The 21433-nt window shown below is 47.0% G+C and overlaps 1 protein-coding gene across 1 annotated transcript in view; it reads left to right on the forward strand.

Annotated features, from left to right (window-relative positions):
- The window catches only part of LOC147666325 (zinc finger SWIM domain-containing protein 6-like), a 180946-nt gene extending 160398 nt beyond the window's left edge, over positions 1-20548 (forward strand). The window contains exons 3-4 of the mRNA XM_086949133.1: positions 5813-5994; positions 20249-20548. Of these exons, the coding sequence (XP_086805259.1) occupies positions 5813-5994; positions 20249-20548 (482 nt within the window). The remainder of the gene's footprint in view (positions 1-5812; positions 5995-20248) is intronic.
- Positions 20549-21433: the final 885 nt, after the last annotated feature.

A 21433-nucleotide genomic window follows, 5' to 3' on the forward strand; every position in this document is an offset into this window, starting at 1 on the left:
CGTTAGTCCATCCTATATCTAGCTTCACGTCCGTTTACTTCCTGACACGCCCATTGCGTCGGTTTGCAGACGACCGATTGTTTTTGGATCCTCGTGTAAACGACACTTGTAGCGGAGCATCTGATCCTGCATTAAGTCTGATATACGCTATGCCACCAAGCTGTGTTGAGTCAGTTTTGCAACTTTGCTTAATGGTAACTATTCTTCTTTTCTACAGCTAATCTTCAAAGCTGTATCGCAGTTTTGTAAGTTTTTTTGAATTTTTCGATTACTCCCACGGTTTGTTAAAGCACATGCACTCGTCGATCTCACCATCACTGCACTAACGTTACTCTGATTCACCGCACGTTTTTTGTTTAAACTACCATTGATTACTCTTCTATGAATTGACATATCATGTACAGCATGCTTATGGCTATATCCTTTGTTTTAGAGCTCCCCGATGAAGGGCAAAGCTGCCCGAAATGCATTGGAGCACATATATGATTGATTCAGAAAATGAAACTTAATTACGGAGTGAAGTACAACTCCAAATCATTGAATGAACTGAATATATTCAATAAATGTTGAAACTTCGAAATTTAAAAGGAGTCCATTTATTTGAGTAACCCAAGGTGTGCGCTACCTAGGGATGCATTCAGATTTTCTTTTAACTATGAACAGAACATAGGTTAGGATTTGGGGACGGTACGCCCCAGGAAAAGTCTCAGGCTGCACAGCCTAGTGTGATCTCCATAAGTCAATTGGGGTGTACTACCCTAGGGGGGTTGTATTGCCCTATAATAGACCATCATCCTTGTCTCAGGGTTCCCTTCGCCCCTGCCAACCAGTGACCTGTATTTTAGAGATTTGGAATGGTGCCGCAGCAGTGGAATGGGTGGAGAAGATGTCTTATATAACATCTGATTCCTGATGGGGGTGGTGAGCAGTCCGTTCACCCCCCCGACTCTTGACTGAAGTGTGCTGTGTTGCAATCTCCTAGTCTGGTTTTGAAGTCCTTTTCCCCCATTGTCAGTTGAAAGATCTGAAATGTGATGCCATTGTAAGATTAGTCCCTCTCTACAAGACCATGAGTCCTAAGATCTTTATCAAAGAAATGCACTTTGGTTCGGATGTCTTCGGTAACCCTGCGGTACGGGGGGGCATATTGATTGTATGCCCTCTGAGTTCTGTCTGTCCTGATTGGGTGTTGGTTGTCTTTCCATGATGGCTCCAGGGAGTTTTTGGACATACTGAGGTCGTGGGCTGCAGAGTCTTTGGGTATCCCTAAGATACAGATGTGCCAACCAGGTCTATTCTCAGGGTTTTCTTATTTCCCCTGGAGTTTAATGTTGTCCCTCTAAGGGCATCATGTGTTGAAGGCACTCTCAATTGTCCGCCTGCTCATGTAGGTTTCTTTCCAGGTCAGCTCCTGTACCAAGGTCGACATCCCAATGTATCTCTAGCAAATCACTCCTAAGATTCCTGAGTGCATGTATATCATTCAATTTCCCTCAAAAGCTTGTAAGATGGTCTTTATACATCTCTATCTGAGATCTTAACCATGCTTGAGTTCTTTGATGGATTTACCCTAGTGTGCCCTGCCACCTGTCAAGGCTATAGTCTCAATAGGAGCGCCACTCTCCGAAGGTGTTGCCCCACTGATCTGGAAGTTCGATCTGGTTAGATTCCAAGTGGGCTGCCCATCACAGTAGAAGTCAGGTTGTTGTTTTCCAGATAGGAATATAGGAGTTGAGAGGATAGGCTGCAGGAATAGGTTTTCGCCTAGGGAAACCGAGATTGCCCAGTGAAAAACAAGGTGTGGCGTTAGTGAGGTAAAATCAGTCTTTACTGGAGTGTTGCTAACCAGGGGATGCATCCCCTCCCCTCCTCCCCTCCATAAGTCTCAGGCCAGTCCACTGTTCTGGATCTGTGTTTTAGAATAAAAGCGGTGTCTGGGACAGTATAGGTTTCCTTTGTCTCTGGTGCCTAAACTGCCCTCTAGCCACTTCAACAGGCTTCTGACTGCAGATTACCTTTGCGGTAACTGTTCAGGCCATTTTTTCTTGGGGGCAATGGTTTTTCTCTGCTAATGTTGTTCACGGAGTTCTCTTCCCAGAGTAGGCTAAAACTAGATGAGGCGTGGTGGACCTCCTACTCCTTCCGTGGCACAGATATTCTGTCAATGAAGCGGATGGCCGATTCAGATTCAGCAGTCCCAAGGGGCACGGAGTCACATGGGCCCACTGGTCCGCTTCATAGGCAAAGTGCGGTAGTTTATACCAATTTTGACCTTTCATTCGTGTCCATTTTTATCCAATGTAAAACAGGTGAACTGTTAATATTCGATTCTTCCATATTTTATTAGCAGTGTGGTAATTCCACGAGGTAACCATCACAATGGTTGATTCATCCATTTGCATCATTACAACTTTCATCCTTAGTTCAATGTACCCAATGCATTTCGAGAGGAATCTACTACAACATGAAAGGTTTAAAAGATTTGAATATCGACGTTTCAACTTGTTTAAATTGGTTAATAATGGACAAGAATGATGGGGTGGTTAAAAAGGAAACCATTGTTAAAATTGTTTAAAACGATCTCACTTTGACTCACATTGGCCCACGACAGTGCACCTTGGGACTGTTGAACCGAATCGGTCATAAGCTTCGTTGTAGTTATCCGTGTGCACGTGCCGAGTACATACTGGGGTTGCCCGCCTCAAATTCTGGCCCTAGACCCTCTGGGGCTTAAGTTGTATCAGCTTTCAGGTCTATTTTATAGTTTTGCTGCTCAGGTGGGCCAGGAGACTCCGTGGCAGGCGGCCTCATGTTTGAAGAGTACCCTGCCCCTTTAAAATAATTGTCAGCATGGAGGAAATTCAGGTTTATTTTCGTTTGCTGTTGAGGAAGCTGTATCCAGTTGCGGCGAGCACTTCCCACTCCGCCCAAGTCTGGCCCTCCTCAGTGCACGGTTCTGATATCTTGAGTATTTAAAGACCATGGATTTCTCGCCTCACGGCTGTCCCTTCTATCTCCAGCACCATTTTTTTATTGTTTAGAGACACCCCCGGGTCAAGGTGTAGCTCGTTTTTAGGGCAGTCCGTTGCAGCCATACATTGGTGAATTAGGAGAACCCGGCAGTGGACTGCTCTCCTTGAAGAGAGGGGCCACCATTTTGGAATGACTTTCTTGACACATGGGCAGAGGAATTTGAGAATTCCCGGTCACTGGGGCATCAGATTGTCCTGATGCGCAGGCCTTTGTTGCAATACTTATCTGGACAATCTGTCCCATTTACTGCCATGTTGTGTGTCTGATGCAAAACACAAATGAACCCAATACCTTTTGTTTGCATTGACCATCTTTTTGGCCTGTAATCATCGCACCTCTTTTGCCTGTACTGCACGTTATTTCACGACACTCGTTCTAATTCATTAAGGCACTGTGCACCTAGGTTTGGACATGCAGTGTGGTTAAAATTGCGGTTATCAAAAAAGTTGGACAGCCTTCAGACAAAAGAAATGGGGGTTTAGGACAGTGGCCAGTTGATGTGGCGTAAGGCAGATTAGAATAAACGGAACATTTTATTAAATCCTTTTTGGAATTCGCAGGATGAATGGGAGCACCCTTTATTTCAAGACTTGTACTAGGTCCTATGATCCTAGTCAAACCTGTTTTATGAACGGTTTCACTCAGTTAAAAAGGAACGTGTTTAGAATAGTCAATCTGTGCTTTCCTGCAAACCGTAAGCATTATTGGGCAGTGACATTTTGTATATACACGTAATGTTTATAGACTGCCTAAGCTTTTCTTTTTATAGTGTTGGGGTTCTGTCTGTCTCAATGTGTTTGAATGTCTAAATAGTGAGATGCTACAGAATGTCACAAAACACCACCTAATTTACTTGCTTTGCCACATAATTTAGTCAACCATGCCACATAATTTGGCTGTCCTTTGCCATGTAATTACTCTGCCTTTTGTGGAGCATCCGAGAGACTGATCATACATTTTAAGGATGAGGGTGCCAAAAAGCTTTGTTAAAATAATTTTAGTTCAACGGCAGTTGGAAATAAAGTTGCACCACAAGACTCAGACAACCCATTTTTTTGATAGATGGGTAGATTTATTTTCTAAGAATGTCTTTATTCACTTTTCAGCATAATATAGGCCTCCTAACAAAAGATATTGTTTATTTCTACCCATGTTGATGGAGGTATTTGTAGGTTACAAATTTACAATCCACCTAATCCAAAAAGCATCTTTAGGAACGCTAACAACGTAACTAAGGTCTACATGCCTAGCTAACTAGTGGAATGGGGAGGCAGCTGAGGGAAGGTTGAGATCAGCCCCAGTAACTCAACTTATGCGAGTTACTAGTACTGATTGTACATACTAGTACTGTTGCACTTTAATTGAACATTATTTGGGAATGTCAGTAATTGTGTGGGAATGTACACCTCCCTGCACCCTCTTCCTTACATAAAAAGCTCTGAGAAGGCTAGCAGCAGTGCCAAATGAAGTAAGTGTCAAAATGCTGAGCATGCTGCCAGAATGTACTGTATTAAACTGAAATGACATGTTTTGCTTCCTCTAAAGCTCTTCAAAGGAACGATATTTTGTTAGGTGCTGTCTTTGAGTGCTGTTCAATAATAATTAAAATGGGAAAATGCCTTGATTCTCTTTCCAGCCAGGCGCAAGTTTCAAAAACGCAAACAGACGGTGGTAGCGCATAAACTGCCAGATTCATGAAAACCGAAATCTGCGAATTCTAAATAGCGATTAATACCGAATCGCAATTTAGAATTCGCAGAATGGGATTCATCAAAAACTGCGAGAAAATAAAGCGAATCGCAACCGGCCGCCAAAGGCGATAGTGATTGTTCAAAATCGCAGAAAAATCGCTAAATCCGTCCATTTCCGTTTAGGAATAGCGATCTCTCAATTAGCGAGATCGCAAATTGCAATCTCGCTAATAGCGAGATCGCAAAAACGGGAAGTCTCATTTCGAGCACAGTGACATCACAACCAGGAAGCGGGCAGTTCCCTCCCCCATTGAGAACACTGAGGCAGAGATTGAAGCAGCACCACTCGGAGCTCCTCTCAAAACACCTCCAGACTTGGATATTTTGGATATAGCAGACTGCAGCCATGCAACAGGATGCAGCAGCAGGGCCCAGTGACACAGGGCGCAAGCGCAAGATAAAATTCTCAGAGCAGGAGCTGGAGCATCTAATCGATGTGGTCTGCCAAGACCACACCAAACTTTTCGGCAAGGACTCCAGGAGGGTGCCTGAGGCCGAGAAATGGCGACTGTGGCTGCGCATCCGCGCCAGAGTTAACGCAGTGGGAGTAACACAGAGGTCCATAGACTACCTAAAAAAGAGGTGGTACGACCTCCAAGGTCGTGCCAAGGAGAGGGCTGAGGGGCTGGGTGAGAGCGTTGCAACTGGAGGTGGAGATCCAACAGTCCCTCCCAACACCCCTTTGGAGGATCGTGTGGAGGACACACTGCAGTGTGAGGCATGTATTGGGGTTATCCCTCTGGACTCATTCCGACCTACCCAACACAGCCAAGGTAAGTGGCATGCGACTGCGACCCTGTCCCCTAACAATGGCCATGACCCTATAGCCTCCCATAATCAACCCCAGTCATGCAGCCCATGCACATCAGAACATGCCCAATTGCATTGTGGGACAATGTACAAAAACTCCAATGCAGCCAGACATGTCCCAATGCAACAGCCAGTCAGGGAATGGTAGCCAGCATGCATGTAGCAACTGCTGATGTGAAAGATACATGCAATTAATCTACGTCCACTTTCCATCACAGGTGGCGCAGATAACACCAGCAGTGACACCGAGAGGCTGCAGATAGATGACGCACCAGAGGAGCCTGAGGGTGAGGAGGAGCAAACATCCACACAACCAGCTCCATCTGGCCCAGCACCAGTGCCACCATGCAGACCACCACCAGCAACGCCAGCTACATCAGGCACAGAACCATTGCCAGCTGCAAGACCCATTCCAGCACGCACCGGCAGGAGGGCGATGGCTGTGCGTGTGCCAGGGCTCAGTATTGAGCGCCGCATGCTGCGCGTGCACCAATTGCAGGCACGACGCCAAGGTGCCATACAACTGCAGCTGCACAACATAGGCAGAAATGTTGCCAATGTGTCTGATCGAATTGACCGGATGACCACTGCCATGGAGGCAAACACTGCGGTCATCATCAGCCAGCGCAACATCCACCGCCAGCGACTCGCGCGCCTCTCCGCCTACACACGTTCCAACTACGTGATAGGAAATGCCACCTCCCAGCTGTCCCGTCGGTCTCTGGCAATGCAGCTGCAGATGGTACAATGCTGCGAGGACGTGGCACGTGTACTTGAGCAGGTGACCAGTGCTGTCCTGGCTCTACAACCAACTGGCCCAGCCAATGCTGGTGGGGATGACACAAGCGAGGGGACATAGTGTCAGCAGCCTGTCTGCGACACAGGTCGGTGTCCTACGCCGCAGCAGCAGGCCCAGTGCAGGATCACGTGCCCTGCCGGAGGAGGAGCCTGAGAGGCGACTGGGTGCCGCGCGCCGGAGGCGCACATGACCTTTCAATCCATGGGCAGGGACATGCTGCTGACATAAGCATGTCATGAATTACATGTGAGGAGTATTGCGCCATACTGCTCAATGTTTTAAACACAACATTTATTCCTTATTATTGTGCAATCCACAATAATATTAATTCAAGCATTGAACATCGGACTCCTGTCATTATTTCCATTGTCATGCATTTGTGAGTTGTTGGGTGAGGGGAGTGGGTGCACTAGAAACAGTTCATTGTGATGTGGTTGCGCCGTCTGTGTCCTTCAGCAGGATGTTCCCCGCGTGCATGATGCGCATGTGCAGGTGGCCGGTCGTCCCCTTCCAACTCACTGCCAGATATCTCTACAGGAATCCGGCGCTTGGTAGCAATGTTGTGTAGTTTTGCACACACAGCCACAATGCGGCAGCAGACATCAGGACTGTAGTACATGGCCCCACCAGTCTTGTGAAGTATGCGGAATCTGCTCTTCAGTAGGCCAAATGTCCTCTCAATGCAATTCCTTGTGCGTATGTGTGCTACATTGTAACGCCGTTGCTGTGGTGTAGCAGGGTTGAGGTTTGGGGTGAGGAGGTATTCACGGAGAGCGTAGCCACTGTCACCTGAATGAGAGGAGCAGAGGGTGAGTGCCTGTGCAGCGCAGCTACTTCATCGCACTGTGACATTGTGGGCAAAGTGTACTTACCAAGTAGGTGTCCTTCCCCAAAGTCTCCCCTGGCAAGTAGTGTGTGGAGGCCGCAGTGCCGGAATATGAAGGAGTCATGTGTGCTCCCCGGGTACTGTGCCGCTATGTCCGTGATGTATGTCTTAGCATTGCACACCATCTGGATGTTGAGGGAGTGGTAGGACTTGCGGTTGCGGTACATAAACTCCGTTTGTGCTGGTGGGCAGATGTGGATGTGGGTACAGTCAATGCATTCTATCGCATGTGGAAATTGCGCAACATTGTAGAATTGATGCTTGGTCTCATCCAAGTCCTGTTGGCTGGTGGGGAATTTTATGTGGTGGTGTAGCTGGGTCAGCATTGCATCTAGGAAACTCCTTAGGCAGCGTGACATGGTGGGCTGGGATATCCCCCCAGCAGCGGCAACTATCCACTGGAAGCTTCCGGAGGCCAAAAGGTGCAGGCTGCACAATACCTGGACATGTGTGGGCACGGCATTGGTCCGCCTTGTTGGGTGCTGCATCAGGGGGTCAAGGTCCTGAATTAGCTTGATGATCATTGGCCTATTCAGGCGGTACTTAGCGTATATTTGCTCTCTGATTTGGCGCAGCAGGGTGACCCGCTGGCGGAATATCCTCTCCTGGATCCTACGTCTGTTCCGTGCAGCTCGCTGTAGCCTTCGCCGCCTGACCACCATGTAGAGTCCTGGCATTGTGAGCGTCCTAATGCTGCATCTGCATCTCCTTAAGTATGTTTGGTCAGGCCAGCACTTGTTGCTGATTGGGAAACGGTTTTTCAAAGATTTTTTTTTACTTTGATGGTTACCACCTGCTTTGGGTTGTCTTTAAATTGCGCCTCGCAAAAAGCGATTTTGGGGTTTTTCGCAAATTGCGGTTTTTTTTTTGCGTTTGTATTGCGATTTCGCATATTTATTCGCAGATTCCATGGTTTCTCGTATTTCCTGATTCGCTATTGGGCTACTACCGGGATTCTGCAAATTATATTGCGAATTCGCAATTATGTCTTAGCGAATTCGCTAATTTTTTTCTTGAATACCTTTTTTTTCGATTTGCAATTGCTTATTCGCAGCTATTGAGAATCTCAAATTTGCTTCATGAATCTGGCTGTAAGTCTTTTAAATACTACTTTAGCAACGCTTTCAGAAAAAAATCTGCAGTGCTCTACCTCCCTGTCTTTGTTTGCTAAATGTTAGGTAATGCCAACATTCACTTCCCTCCAAACACCACCTCTCGATGTGAAATGACATTTTTTTTTTGTGGGTTTTTTGTTGTTTTTAGCAAAGTGTGTTGATGGCTTTGGGCTCCTAGATCTTGCTAGTGATGACGTGTTACTGAAGTCTAAGGCATCTCCCTCAAATTGAAACGCCTAAGTTGCCTACAGTCTCTTTCTTGCAGTGAATACAAATTTTCAGTCTGAATATTTTGCGATTTTTCTTCTATTTTTTTTCCTCTCCTCTTATCTGTGTATCTATGGATTTGTTTGGCACTCTTATATGCACTTTCTTAAACCTAGCGATCGGTAGCCCAGGGTACCATCGCAGCCCCTACAATTATTCATAAACTTTCATGGAAATGCTTTCTTTATGTACTTTCATCTAGATCGGTTACCGCTTACCACTTCTTGTGAAATGGTTCTTCAGACTGGCGTTCCAAGGTATCTGGTTTAATTGCTTTACTACTGATGAGGCCCCCAGTTTTCAGAATTTTATTTCTTCAGCTATATACAGACAAACTATTGAGTTTCCGGTCTGTATTTATTCATAAATATAGATTAAAATGAATTTTTTTTTTGGTGATTTTTGTTTTTTTTTTAAATGCGGAGTCATGACTTCCACGCCAATAGCTGTGCAGATTGACAGGGACAGGGATTCAAGTTTCGTTAATGAGGTTTAAACCGCTGTAGATGTGTAGAAGGCTGATATGTACCAAGACAGGGTATTCATGTCATTGAAACCTGTCAAGTCAAAAAATAAATATGGATAAATACAGGCAGAAATGTGAAATGCTACAAAACCGGGAGATCTAATGAAGTAAAGTTTTAGGCACTGTTTAAGATCCCATCCACAACTTTCAGAGGACATAAATTTAACTCCCTTTATATGAAGCCACTTCAGAACGAAAACAGGCTGTGACCCCTATTTTGGAATAATCTTGAATCCCTTTAGGAGAAACATTAAGTTGGATGCTTGTCCATTTCTGGATTTTTGTAGTCACTACTGTGGTCTCGGTGCTGGCTTTATATGCAAATAATTTTCAACAGTGATTGCTAAGCCGTGGTGTATGATTAGTGTACCATACGTCCTATTTACACACCCAAACTGGTTGAATTGAACTTTTCTATAACTACATTGGATTTGAAGATTTGTAATATGGAGTTTTGTTGTGTAGTAGACAATCTCTTCTAAAATGAGATTTGTTCTGTGGAATAGGTGGAGGCAGGGTCCTCTTTTACTTGGTTATATGCACTCTTAACTGCAAGGCAGTTCTCAAAAGGCAGCATTATCTTAGTCACTTTCCTAGACTTCCTTCTGTATGTCTTTATTTATTCTCCTTATTTAGGTTTCGCCTGTCGAAAGATGCGCAAGCAGCCTTTCGCGCAGGCGAAATCTAATGAGAACTGTATGTGGCTTGGTCACCGCCTCTGTTCCATTGCCTAGCTCCATAAATGGAGGCTATCCATTGGAACAGATCTGTCCGTCATAGCCGGAGCAGATTTGTGGGCGTTCCGGCGATTTTTAGCCTTTTCGCAACGTCATGAAGACGTGTCCACTGTGGGCGTGTACTTATTTTTTTTTTTTTTTACATGGCTGTTTTTCATCATTTATTCGATCGTCCTGGTCTCGCATGGTTGTATCCCGCTGTCCGTCCCCTCTCCCCCCTCCCGCTGTCCGTGTCTTTGTTCGCCCCCCCTAGCCCCCTCGTGACTCCTGCTGTCCGTGTGCCCGTCCCCGCTGTCACACGGGGCACCTCTAGCCGTATCTTTTTTTTTTCTGTCTTGCACCTCTTTGCCTTTACTCTGACACAGTCCTGGCTTCGGCGTATGACAAGAGATACTGAGGATGCAGAGCTGGTCAGCCACAAACAGGTGGCGGCATCATTCATGATGGCCTTAAAAGTGGTTAGCAAGTGTAACCATCAGCGAGCCTTCGGGGTGGGGATGAGTTCGGCATATGTCCTTTGATGCTGGATGGCAGCCAAGGGTCGACAACACTTGCGCAGCCCAGCGTGTGCATAATCAACGAGGCCAGCGTGGCGCACATTAGCGGCGCGCGGCTTTTCAAAGAGACGGATAGTATTTGGTCATCATCAGAGTGCTGCCCGCCGGCCCTCTGGCGCGGGGCACCGGAGTCACAGGCGGGAACCCGCGTGGGAGCGCGCGCCCAACTGCGGGACAGTCCCCGGTAAGGGGAGAAGGGCCGCGTTTCATCCCGCAGACAAAAGCAGCGGCTGCCCACGGCAAGCGATCGTCTTGATCCGCACAGGTCTCAGCCCGCCGGTTACAGTTCCATGGGTATCTTTTCTGTCACAAATGTAACCAGATCCGCTGACACCTGCCCACGGCTGTGGCCTGACTGTAAACGCTTCCCTCCCGCTCCACTGCCCCCCCCCCGCCCCGCCCTCTGTTAGTCACACTTTCACCTGATGTACACATGCACACCTCTCCATGAACCAGCTTCAGAAAAACTGGACTAGTGTTTACCGTTAACCATTTATCGCCCAATATATAACGGGAATTCAAGGTGGCTCTGACACCACGTAATTCAATTCTGCAGTGTAAATGGGCAGGGTAATAAGCATCCGGAAAGCCCTTGAACAGCAGCAGTCACTAGGTGCACACATTCTTCTAGTTACAGCTGGCCTACCAACACATGGTTCCTACAGAGTTACTCCACAAGTACCGTCACTTACTTTCAGATTTAGGGATGTTTTTAAGTGTGTGTGTGTTCACCTTAGGAGTTCTGAGTAGTGAGCAAAAACTGGTTCATGAAAGTCACCGAGAAGCCTGGGAGATGGTGTTTCAACTGAAGGGCTGCAGGGCAGGATCCGTCCCCGGGCCCTGATGGAAGGCAGAACGGGTCCTGGGTGAAAGGAGGAGCTCAGCTGCCCCCAGGGGATGGTAGAGCCACACAGGGCACGTCACCTCCACCGGGTCCGTCCCCCGCCATGACGGTCCAGTTGTCTCTGGTGACTGGGCTGAGGTCCGGTGGATGAAAGGGGGAGCCGGGGAGAGATGCGAGACAATGAAAGAGCCTCCGAGGGGCAGCGGCAGCCGGCACTGCGCATGTGCACAGCGCAGGATCCGACCGGGGGGGCAAAACCAGCGCAGCGTGGGGGACAGACACTGATCCACACACACCACATACAGCTCACCCCACACAGCTCACAACACACTGATGGATCACGAGACACAGCTCATCAGACACAGCTCACCACACACTGCTCACGAGACACTCACCACACACAGCTCACCACCATACATTCCAGCACGAGCCTGTCCTGTCACCAGGCGTGGTCGGGGGTCTGGTCAGGCACGCTTTAGGCCCATGGGCCTTTCACCCGGGCAGGGCTTCCCGCTGTGATTCTCTTTCGATCTATTTTCGAGGTGCTTTGGCTATCGAGCAAAGGGTTGCAGCTAAACTATGCAGTCCAGGGAAGTGCAGGCTCGACTGTTCCTCGTAGCGCCGGCCGGATCCCAGCTTATGTTTATTTAGTGAGCGTCGCCTCCATGTTATTGACTACATTATGCAGATCACCCCTCTCTAAACCTTTCTCGGTAGATGTTCTTCTGCAGTGCCGTGGGGGCTCTCTCTGCAACCTACACAACATTTAAACCGGAAATAAAGAATGGATGTATGTGAGGGTGAGCGAGGGGTGATAGTTTTCTTTGTGCGCTGAAATGCCTTGTTGATAAGTGTGTCATGAAGGTGTTAAATGCGCGATATAGCACATACATGATAGTCACGCTTCTAGCAGAAAAAGCACATCTGTTTTCATCCCAAACTTCTAATCCCTGCAGAACTAGAGGCCTTGTTCAACAACACTTCCTCGTCCCATCACGACTACCGTATTTCCACACTTCAGCACAAATAGCTTTGCCTTTTTTTCTATCACCTTAGAAGGGTCCCAGAGGTTGAGGTTACTTAGCACGAAGCATTATAAGCAAGAGACTTCCAATCGCAGTTCATGTTTTTGGGCAGTGCACAAGGTGTCCCCATGGATCACCTGGTTCATTAAAGTCACCAAGAAGCCTGGGAGAAGGTGTTTCAACTGAAGGGCTGCAGGGCAGGATTCGTCCCCGGGCCCTGATGAAAGGCAGAGCAGGTCCGTGGGTGAAAGGAGGAGCCCCGCTGCCCCAGAAGTTGGCAGAGCCGCACAGGGCACCTCACCTCTGCAGGGTCCGTCCCCGCCATGACGGTCGAGTTGTCTCCGGTGACTGGGCTGAGGTCCAGTGGATGAAAAGGGGAGCTGGGGAGAGATGCGAGACAATGAAAGCCTCTGAGGGGCAGCGGCAGCCGGCACTGCGCATGCGCACAGTGCAGGATCCGACCGGGGGGCAAAACCAGCGCAGCGCGGGGGACAGACACTGATCGCCCCAACACCACATACAGCTCACCCCCCACAGCTCACCACACTGATGGATCACGAGACACACACAGCTCACTACCATACATGCCAACATTTCAGAAGAGCAAAGTGGGTGTGTGGCTCTGGGTGGGTGTGTGGGGCTCTGGGTGGGTGTGTGGGGCTCTGGGTGGGTGTGTGGGGCTCTGGGTGGGTGTGTGGGGCTCTGGGTGGGTGTGTGGGGCTCTGGGTGGCTCTGGGTGTGTGTGGGGCTCTGGGTGTGTGTGTGTGTGTGTGGGGCTCTGGGTGTGTGTGTGTGTGTGTGGGGCTCTGGGTGTGTGTGTGTGTGTGTGGGGCTCTGGGTGTGTGTGTGTGTGTGTGGGGCTCTGGGTGTGTGTGTGTGTGTGTGGGGCTCTGGGTGTGTGTGTGTGTGGGGCTCTGGGTGTGTGTGTGTGTGTGGGGCTCTGGGGGTGTGTGTGTGTGTGTGTGTGGGGCTCTGGGTGTGTGTGTGTGTGTGTGTGGGGCTCTGGGTGTGTGTGTGTGTGTGTGTGGGGCTCTGGGTGTGTGTGTGTGTGTGGGGCTCTGGGTGTGTGTGTGTGTGTGGGGCTCTGGGTGTGTGTGTGTGTGTGTGTGGCTCTGGGTGTGTGTGTGTGTGTCTCTGGGTGTGGGTGTGTGTGTGTGTGGGGCTCTGGGTGTGTGTGTGTGTGTGTGGCTCTGGGTGTGTGTGTGTGTGTGGGGCTCTGGGTGTGGGTGTGTGTGTGTGTGGGGCTCTGGGTGTGTGTGTGTGTGTGTGTGTGGGGCTCTGGGTGTGTGTGTGTGTGTGGGGCTCTGGGTGTGTGTGGGTGGGGCTGTGGGGATGGGTGGGGCTCTGGGTGGGTGGGTGTGTGGGGCTCTGGGTGGGTGTGTGTGTGTGTGTGTGTGTGTGTGTGTGTGTGTGTGTGTGTGGGGCTCTGTGTGTGTGGTAGTAATTGCTGTCTGCTGAGCTTGTCCGTAGGGTACAATAGGTCTCACATTTGTGAGAGAATGGCAATGTAAATGACAATGCCATTTATTTATCTGTTTTCAAAACCAACACATAAATACAAAATTTGTCATTTACAATGCCAATAGCTCTAACTTTTCCAAAGGCGAAACCATTGCATTGTAAATGCTTGTTCTAAAAAGTCACAAATCTGGTGTTGCTTGGCTCTGCATCACACCCACCATAAAATATATCTGAATAAAAAGTTCTTGGGCTGTCTTGGAAATTCGTCAGCAGTAAATTCTAATCCTATGAAATAAATCCTGGTATGGTTTGTTTATTTTAAAATGTTATGTATTCTATCTGTCAAATGAGTCCTTCTCCAAATCAGTGGCGGTTTCTCTTTGTGGGCGTTGGGGCTCCGCCCCAGGCAATTTAGCCCCAGGCAATTTATCACGTTTCTTACGTGGTTTGTCTATTTTCTTTACTTTATTATTGTCAATAATTTTAAAAAATTCGCAAAGAATGAACACAAAGAACACGGGGCACTACTAAGTCTGCTGCCCCCCACTGCCAATACCGCCGCGCTGCATGGTGTGTCTTTGCCAGCTGAGACCCTCACAGCCCCGAAGGCTGTGATGTCATCAGCTAGGCAAGACACAGCATGGAAGCCCAGTCTTCACCCCCTGATGGCGTGGAGATTAAGTTAGCCCCGGGCGTTTTTAACACAAGCCCGGGATTGCTAACGTCTCCACGTCAATCAGGTGGAGGAGGAGGAGAGCTTGCTGTCCTGTGGACTCGGAGTGTCACCCCTCCCAACTCGTTACAGGGCGTGGTGAGACCCACCCTGTGACGAGTTGGGATCTGCGCAGACTCTGACTTCTTTTCCCGCCGCCGCGCAAGTAGGAGAAGAAGAGACTAGCAGCCATTTTACACCGAGTGACGGACTTCAGTGTCTTTCAGCTAGCTTTCACGCTAACGGAGCCTCTGAAGCCAAGGAAAGCAGTCGACTCTACCGGTCGTGCCCTGCAGCAGCAGCCTAGCCAATCCGTTTTGGTTGCAGGCAGGCTGGGCAGACCGGTCACCGAGTACTGAGAGACGACTGCAGTTACTGAAGTGAACTCGGGCAGGTAGGGCCCCACACGGCCACAAGTTTTTAATTTATTTTGCACTCATCACAATGACTGTCTAGTGTCTTCTTCTAATGCCCCGGCGCTCGTATTGTATAACATGAGAGAGCTACCATTGTATGATTATATGCAGTGTCTGAGTGAGAGCTAGTTCAAGGTCGGACGCGTTCGTCGATGTCTTCTTGGGCCAAAGCTCTGCTTTCATTGCTCTTCGAACCGCAGATAAATCTGCGGTTCGAAGAGCAATGAAAGCAGAGCTTAATAAATACTTCTTGGGCCCGCAGAGCTTCCTGGTGGCATCTGCTTGCACACAGGAGGAGTCTTTGATCATGAGTTGTGTAAGAGCGTACTCCTTTCTGACCTCCTGCCCAAAAGCACTTGTCTTTGCACTTTCTTGTGTAAATATTTATTTTTTATTGAAATTCAGCCCCATTTTTATCGACTTAAGTGAAAAAATGCCTTTCAGAAAATATAACCGATCACCTTTAAGTTTGCCCAAACTTTAAAGCTGGTGTTTTAACAAGCAAAAAGATATCGCCAGCCTAGCATAATTCAGAGAAGCATTTTCGTTGAAGGTGAAGCCAATAAGCTAGCTCAGAATGTTAAGTGCCAGCGCTTGCCCTCTTTGTGCCACCTGCAGGTCATGAGTCTGAAATTTGCAAGGGCCTTCTCGGGCCAGCGTTTTTCCGAGGTGCACGCATTAAGTAATATTGTGTTGGTTTGTATTAGCACCAGGGGGGCATATCACGAATAGTGCCTGTGGGATGCAATGGGTGTTGGTGCATGATTCTTGGGCCTGCATGGCGCTTTGGTATTACAGAAGGGACCTCAGAGATGCTTGTGTGGGCCTTGTAGAATATGGACTGTGCCAGCACCTTCATGAGGCACTGTTCTATGATTTGCATGGTGTTGTGGCACCAGCGGATGAGAGAACACTTTGCCTTTGCATCCGTGTCATATTACAGACTCAGATGAAGAGTGTGCACCAGGTAAAGGTGGTGCATAGTCTGTGGCCCCCTTCCCAGAGGAGTCAGATGGGACACCCCAGGCATCCCCTTGCAGTCTGGTGCCATAATACACTACACCCGCTAGCAGGGGATGTTTTTTCCTTCTCCAAAAGAAGGTCAGTGCACTTCCAATGGCAGACAGAGCTGCTGTTTCAAAGCCCAGCCTCGTCTTTCATTCACTCACTGTCCTAGGCACAGGCGGGAGCTGGCAGGGCTTGCGCTTGCGCTTGCACTAAACACAGTGCATTTGTTTGAGAAATCATGGCACAAACAGGAAGTGCTCCCCATATGTAATTTCAGTCCCAGACCTCCCTCGTACGTTTCCCAAGTCCATGCATGCATAGCTCTTGCAGTTCAGGTTTTGGCCTTGCATTTTGGGACTTGTAGTTCTGTTTATCCCATTATGAAACTAGGTCTACAAATCCCAGAATGCAGAGTAGAACCTGCACAGGATGAGCTACTCAAGCACACACATGGTACATTTGAGGGCGCTTATCAGCACCTATTATTTTGTTGTCCATGAAATGGTTCAGATTGTCACACGTTCTCTGTGGATGGTCAATTTAATTTGTTTTTTAAATAAGTAAATTGATGTTCTTGTGGATCGGTTTCATCCTACTGGTGTCCGATGCCTCTCCAATGGGAGCCAGTTGTGCATATATATATATATATATAAGTGAGTGATGATGAGGTAGTTCGTGCGGATCTACTCTGTGTTTTTGGTGCAATCAATGCTGTGTGATGTTATTTTGAGCTGGGGTGGGTTCTTAAGTTATTGCTGACAGAACTATATTCCCAACCTAACCACCTGCTTTCTGAGCTTAGCCTGTTGATTGGAAGTCTTCTTGCCCAACCCCATCCATGAACTATTGCGTGCACCCGTTGAGCACACTGTATATAGACCCTTCTTCCCATTAAATCCTCTATGGATCACTGGCATTGGCGTGCGTGAGGCTGAATAGACAGTTTGCCTGTCCTGAAATTACTGGGACCCACCGGCCACCTCGTGTGACAAGTGCAAACTCCTTCAGGTCTCGGCCGGGCCTACAGTTTAGAAAGGTGCATAGAAATGGTGTTGAAGAAGGTGTAAGGATCGCGGCTCTTTAGAGAGAAATGGTGAAAGAAATGCTCAGGCTCAGGCTGGTCAGAAGATGCAATGAATGATGATGAAAGCAAAGTGCCCAGAGAGTACAAAGTGAGCCTCCATGGCACAATGCATGAAATGGTTCCAGCTGTAGTTTGTCTTTGATCCTCGGTGGGAGTAAATGTGGGGGAAACATCATTTTTGTTTGGCATAATGCGAATATTATTTCTCAAAATAATATTTCTCAAATGTTTGCGTGTTACCGGAAGTATATTTTATTAATATCTCTAGTTTTTCTCCCTGAGAGAATATCTGGTGTACGAAAAACACACTTGCGATATCAACAGCAGACTATTTCAAGCAGAAAATGTCTGAAGTCCACGGCACACAGTTCCCATAAGACATTTTCTGCTTGTGCCAATCTCCAGCTGCCGTAAATTACACATAATAGCACACCCCGCTTCCGGAAAGAATAAATACACATTCTGCTGGCAAAATGTAGATTTCGTCTGGTCCAATGTTTCAATCTGAATTGTTGACATTTTACGAACCATTTTAGGTTTTTGATCATCTTATTCTGATGTAACATGCTACCTCAGTTTTTGGAAATAAATTAACTTTTCATTAGCAATTTACAGGGCTCCCAGTAGTTGTTGGGATTGTGTGTGTGTGAGGGGGGGAAGGGGGGAGGTTGGGAAGGGGGTGGGAATGCGATGAGCCTGAGGAACGGTCTTTTTGTGGGAATATTTTTGGGATTTGACAAATGTACATCTAAGCTTACGGTGAGCACTCGGCGTCCGATATTGTAACACTTTCAAAATCAATAACAAAAATGATATATGTAAAAATAAACAGTCTTTATTGGGTTTTACTCATGTCCCTACATAGAAGGAAATTATTGTTGAAGACCTTAAAATGTGCATGGACAAAATTTATATTTAGGCAACCCTGTCTTGTATTGTCTACCAGGCTCTTTTATGTGGTATAAGGTCACCATGTCATTCTCAGACATGGTCCTGAAATCAATGCTGTAATTAATAAATACTCCTTCAATTGTCCCACCTTCAAATGGATTCAGATATAGCGCATCTTCTAGTACTTTGTAACTGTGGGCAATGCTCTGATCCCACCCATACTAACTGGTGCAGGGCCCGGCGCCGGCGGTTGTTACTGGTGCAAATTTAATGGAAAATTAAATGTAATTAAGAACAACCCTGGATACAGATTGCAATGCTTGAAAAAATAACTTGTAGGACTCCAGACATGCTTTAACTGTTCCTGAACGACACAAATGGGTGTTATGTTGTGTAGTACTGGTGGTGATCTCTCAAGATTAATTAAGGGTTTTGTATAAAGAGTGTCACTGAAAAAGCACCTTTTGCAGATTTCAGCTGCCTTCAGTGATTTCATTTAAATATGCAGACTAGAAGTCCTCATTACTGTACTCAGCATACGACGTTAATATCTGTATAGCGGTGACACATACGTTTAATGTGGAATCCAATGACAGCCAGGTGACTGAGTAAACATTTCTTGCACATTGCTGTAAGTGTTCAAATGATGTGAATAAAACACCATCCTGCAAGCACGATCGTGGATAAATGTCCTTTATCACGAATCCCTTCCAGCACGCATACCCTCTTACCATATTGGCATCTCCTCAGTAGGCTGGGCGCGTATGTGGGTCTTCACTTGCTCCACCTTTGTTCCCTAAGGCATGCTACTATATTTTATGAATCAATTGCTATTTCGTTTTTGTGCCTGTTTCAAGACCACTTATTGCACACTTACATGATTTTAAGAGTTCCCATTTTGTGATCCTGTGCTGTAAATACAAACCTTTTTTTCCTCCTCTATCCTTCTGCGTGCTATCATTTCAAATCCAAATAACTGACTAACCTATCCACTACTTAAAATGTACTTGCATGTTTCATATACTTTACTAATTCAACACTAATCCTCTATGGGCCCCAATTTTATATGTTTAGAATGTCACAAGCAAACCATGACTCTTTTAATTTAAATGTTGTTGGAGGCATCCACTCCCACTCTTATGCATTCCTCCATTCACCTATGCAATTACATCCACACATCCTACCCCTATCCCAAGCCCCCAGCTATGCACTCACTTAATCTTTGGCCCAACCACCCTTGAACGCACACTTATCCTGCTCAGTTATCCACATGGATCTGCGTAATGTTGTATATCCACCCATACCTATTCATTCCTGGCCACGGTAGGTTCGTGAAAGAGGATTGTGTGCCACTAAAGGCAAGTTTTTAGTTTAAGTTGTTCAGGCTCGTATATGCTTTATCAATACTAAAACCTTTACTATTGGCACACACACAGTCCAAGGAAACTGTGAGCTCAGGTTGCATTACAGAGGGTGGTCCCAGTATAAACCTGTGCACATGTTTCCAAATAGAACCATTAAGATTATCTGTAATGCTTCGTAATTATTTGCAAAATGCATACAGCAGCATGAAAGCAAGATTAGGGATTGCTTTCAAAATCAAATGTACACAGAAAATGGAACTGGAGGGGGAAACTATTTTGTCTAACTATTGTCCTAGCTACTTTTAATACAGTATCTCTAATGCCTAAAGTTAAACACAGTGGATGCATGCCAATAGGAAAAAGATGAAAAATGGCAAATCCATGCAGTACGATTAAAGATTTGGACTCCCAATTTGTTTTCATGGTTTCTATGAAGTCACAAAAGTGCATCCACGTGCGCCTATCCTTGCATGTGTGCAGATATACGTCTGTAAAAATACGGAACGGTTTACAGAAGCAGGTTAAAAGCCGTACCCTTTGCAAACCTTTGTGAATTACATTTTTTGTAAATGAGCAATTATACTTGCCAATAGTTACAAAATATAACCATTGAGGCTTTTTATAATGCTCCCGAATAGTTAAAATGATAGTATTTAAAGATGCACACTTGTTAAGCAAAACATTTTACGTGTGTATTTTTAAAAAAAGTTGTATACAGGCATATAATTTCAGGTGCAACAATCTGGGGAGTGAAACTTTCTATGAACCCACTTTTTTCCTCACCATGGGAATTTATACTCCTGCTCTTGTCAGGAGTAAAACCTCAGCCTTTTCCAGTGTGAGGAGTTTGGAGAGGAATTTTAGGAGGTGGTTATTTTGTGGTCGTGCATAGACCTGCATGTTCCAACCCTGGAACTACCTTATCACACCTACTTCCATATAAGAGCCCTTACTCCTTTTAGAGAGGCTGTTATCAGAGCTCGAAAATAATAGAAACAGGGGGGCGTGGCTTGGACGCCGAGGAAGATGGCGGTTTAGAGCGTCTCTCCTCCCGTCACGAGCGTTTTTTACCTGGAATTGGAACGCCTTTATGTGCCTACAGCTGGGATGTGACCGAAGATTCAAGCATCGGATCACTCCCTGACTGTAATGAGCTGACCTGCGTGTCCGGGGCTGCAGCGGATCGAGAGCTGCACCGAGTGAGGCTTCGGACGTCCATGGCGGCAGCGCGACTGAGGGAAGGAAAACGGAGCGCGAAGTGAGCTCCTGCAGAGCGCAGCGGAAAACCAGACACCATAAGAGGGACTGAAGTAGGTGGACACGTTTACAGAAATTAGCGCACCGGGGCAGACAGCTGAATATACCGATCGCGTGAGTACAGTGCGATCGGCCATGCCGAGACTTCCCTAACCTTTACCAAGATGGCGGCCGCTACTTGGTAATGCCTGAAAGACCGAGGCAAAGTATCTTCCCTCATTAACTCTGCCCAAATCAGCCGGTTTTGACGCCAGGCGAGCATTGCTGGAAACCACTCTGGCATGTGGGGAAGAAATTAGTCACACATTCCAGAACTGGTCAGGGGGAGATCAATGTTGCTACGCTGTGTTAATCTACAAAGCATTCCCTAAAGATTACAATGCACGAGCTGCTCACGTTGTCTGATGATATGTCCATGAAGGCTTAAGTCTGCTGAAACGAGCGCCTGGATTGCTTGACATCAACTCACAGTGGGCTCCCTAATGTTCCAGTCTCAACAAACACTACGTGCACATAATGAATGAATAGATGGGACGCTCTGTTCCTCAGATGCCTTTTGCGAAGTGTTATTACTATCAGTGACCTGGTTTCTGGCTGACCAATCTCCTATTTAGGCTAGTGCTGTCTATTTTGCGCCGCGTGAGTGCCGAAGGGGAGCTTTCAAGTCGCTGCCCAAACTTCTAAGCATCCCAGAGAAGGATCAAGTGGTCGCAATGGATACCAAAGATCAGGGAACCCTTAAGAGACTTAAATCAGACCACTCGAACCCGGGATCACCAAACAAACCAAAGAAAGTTACTCCGGACGCACTGGACATGATATTGAATAGGCTAGACGAAGTGAAGGACCTAGCCAAGGTCACTAAGGAGGAAGTGGTGGCAATCCGTCAA

This window comes from Lissotriton vulgaris, unplaced genomic scaffold (assembly GCF_964263255.1).
Source record: "Lissotriton vulgaris unplaced genomic scaffold, aLisVul1.2 SCAFFOLD_1033, whole genome shotgun sequence".
Lineage (NCBI taxonomy): Eukaryota > Metazoa > Chordata > Amphibia > Caudata > Salamandridae > Lissotriton > Lissotriton vulgaris.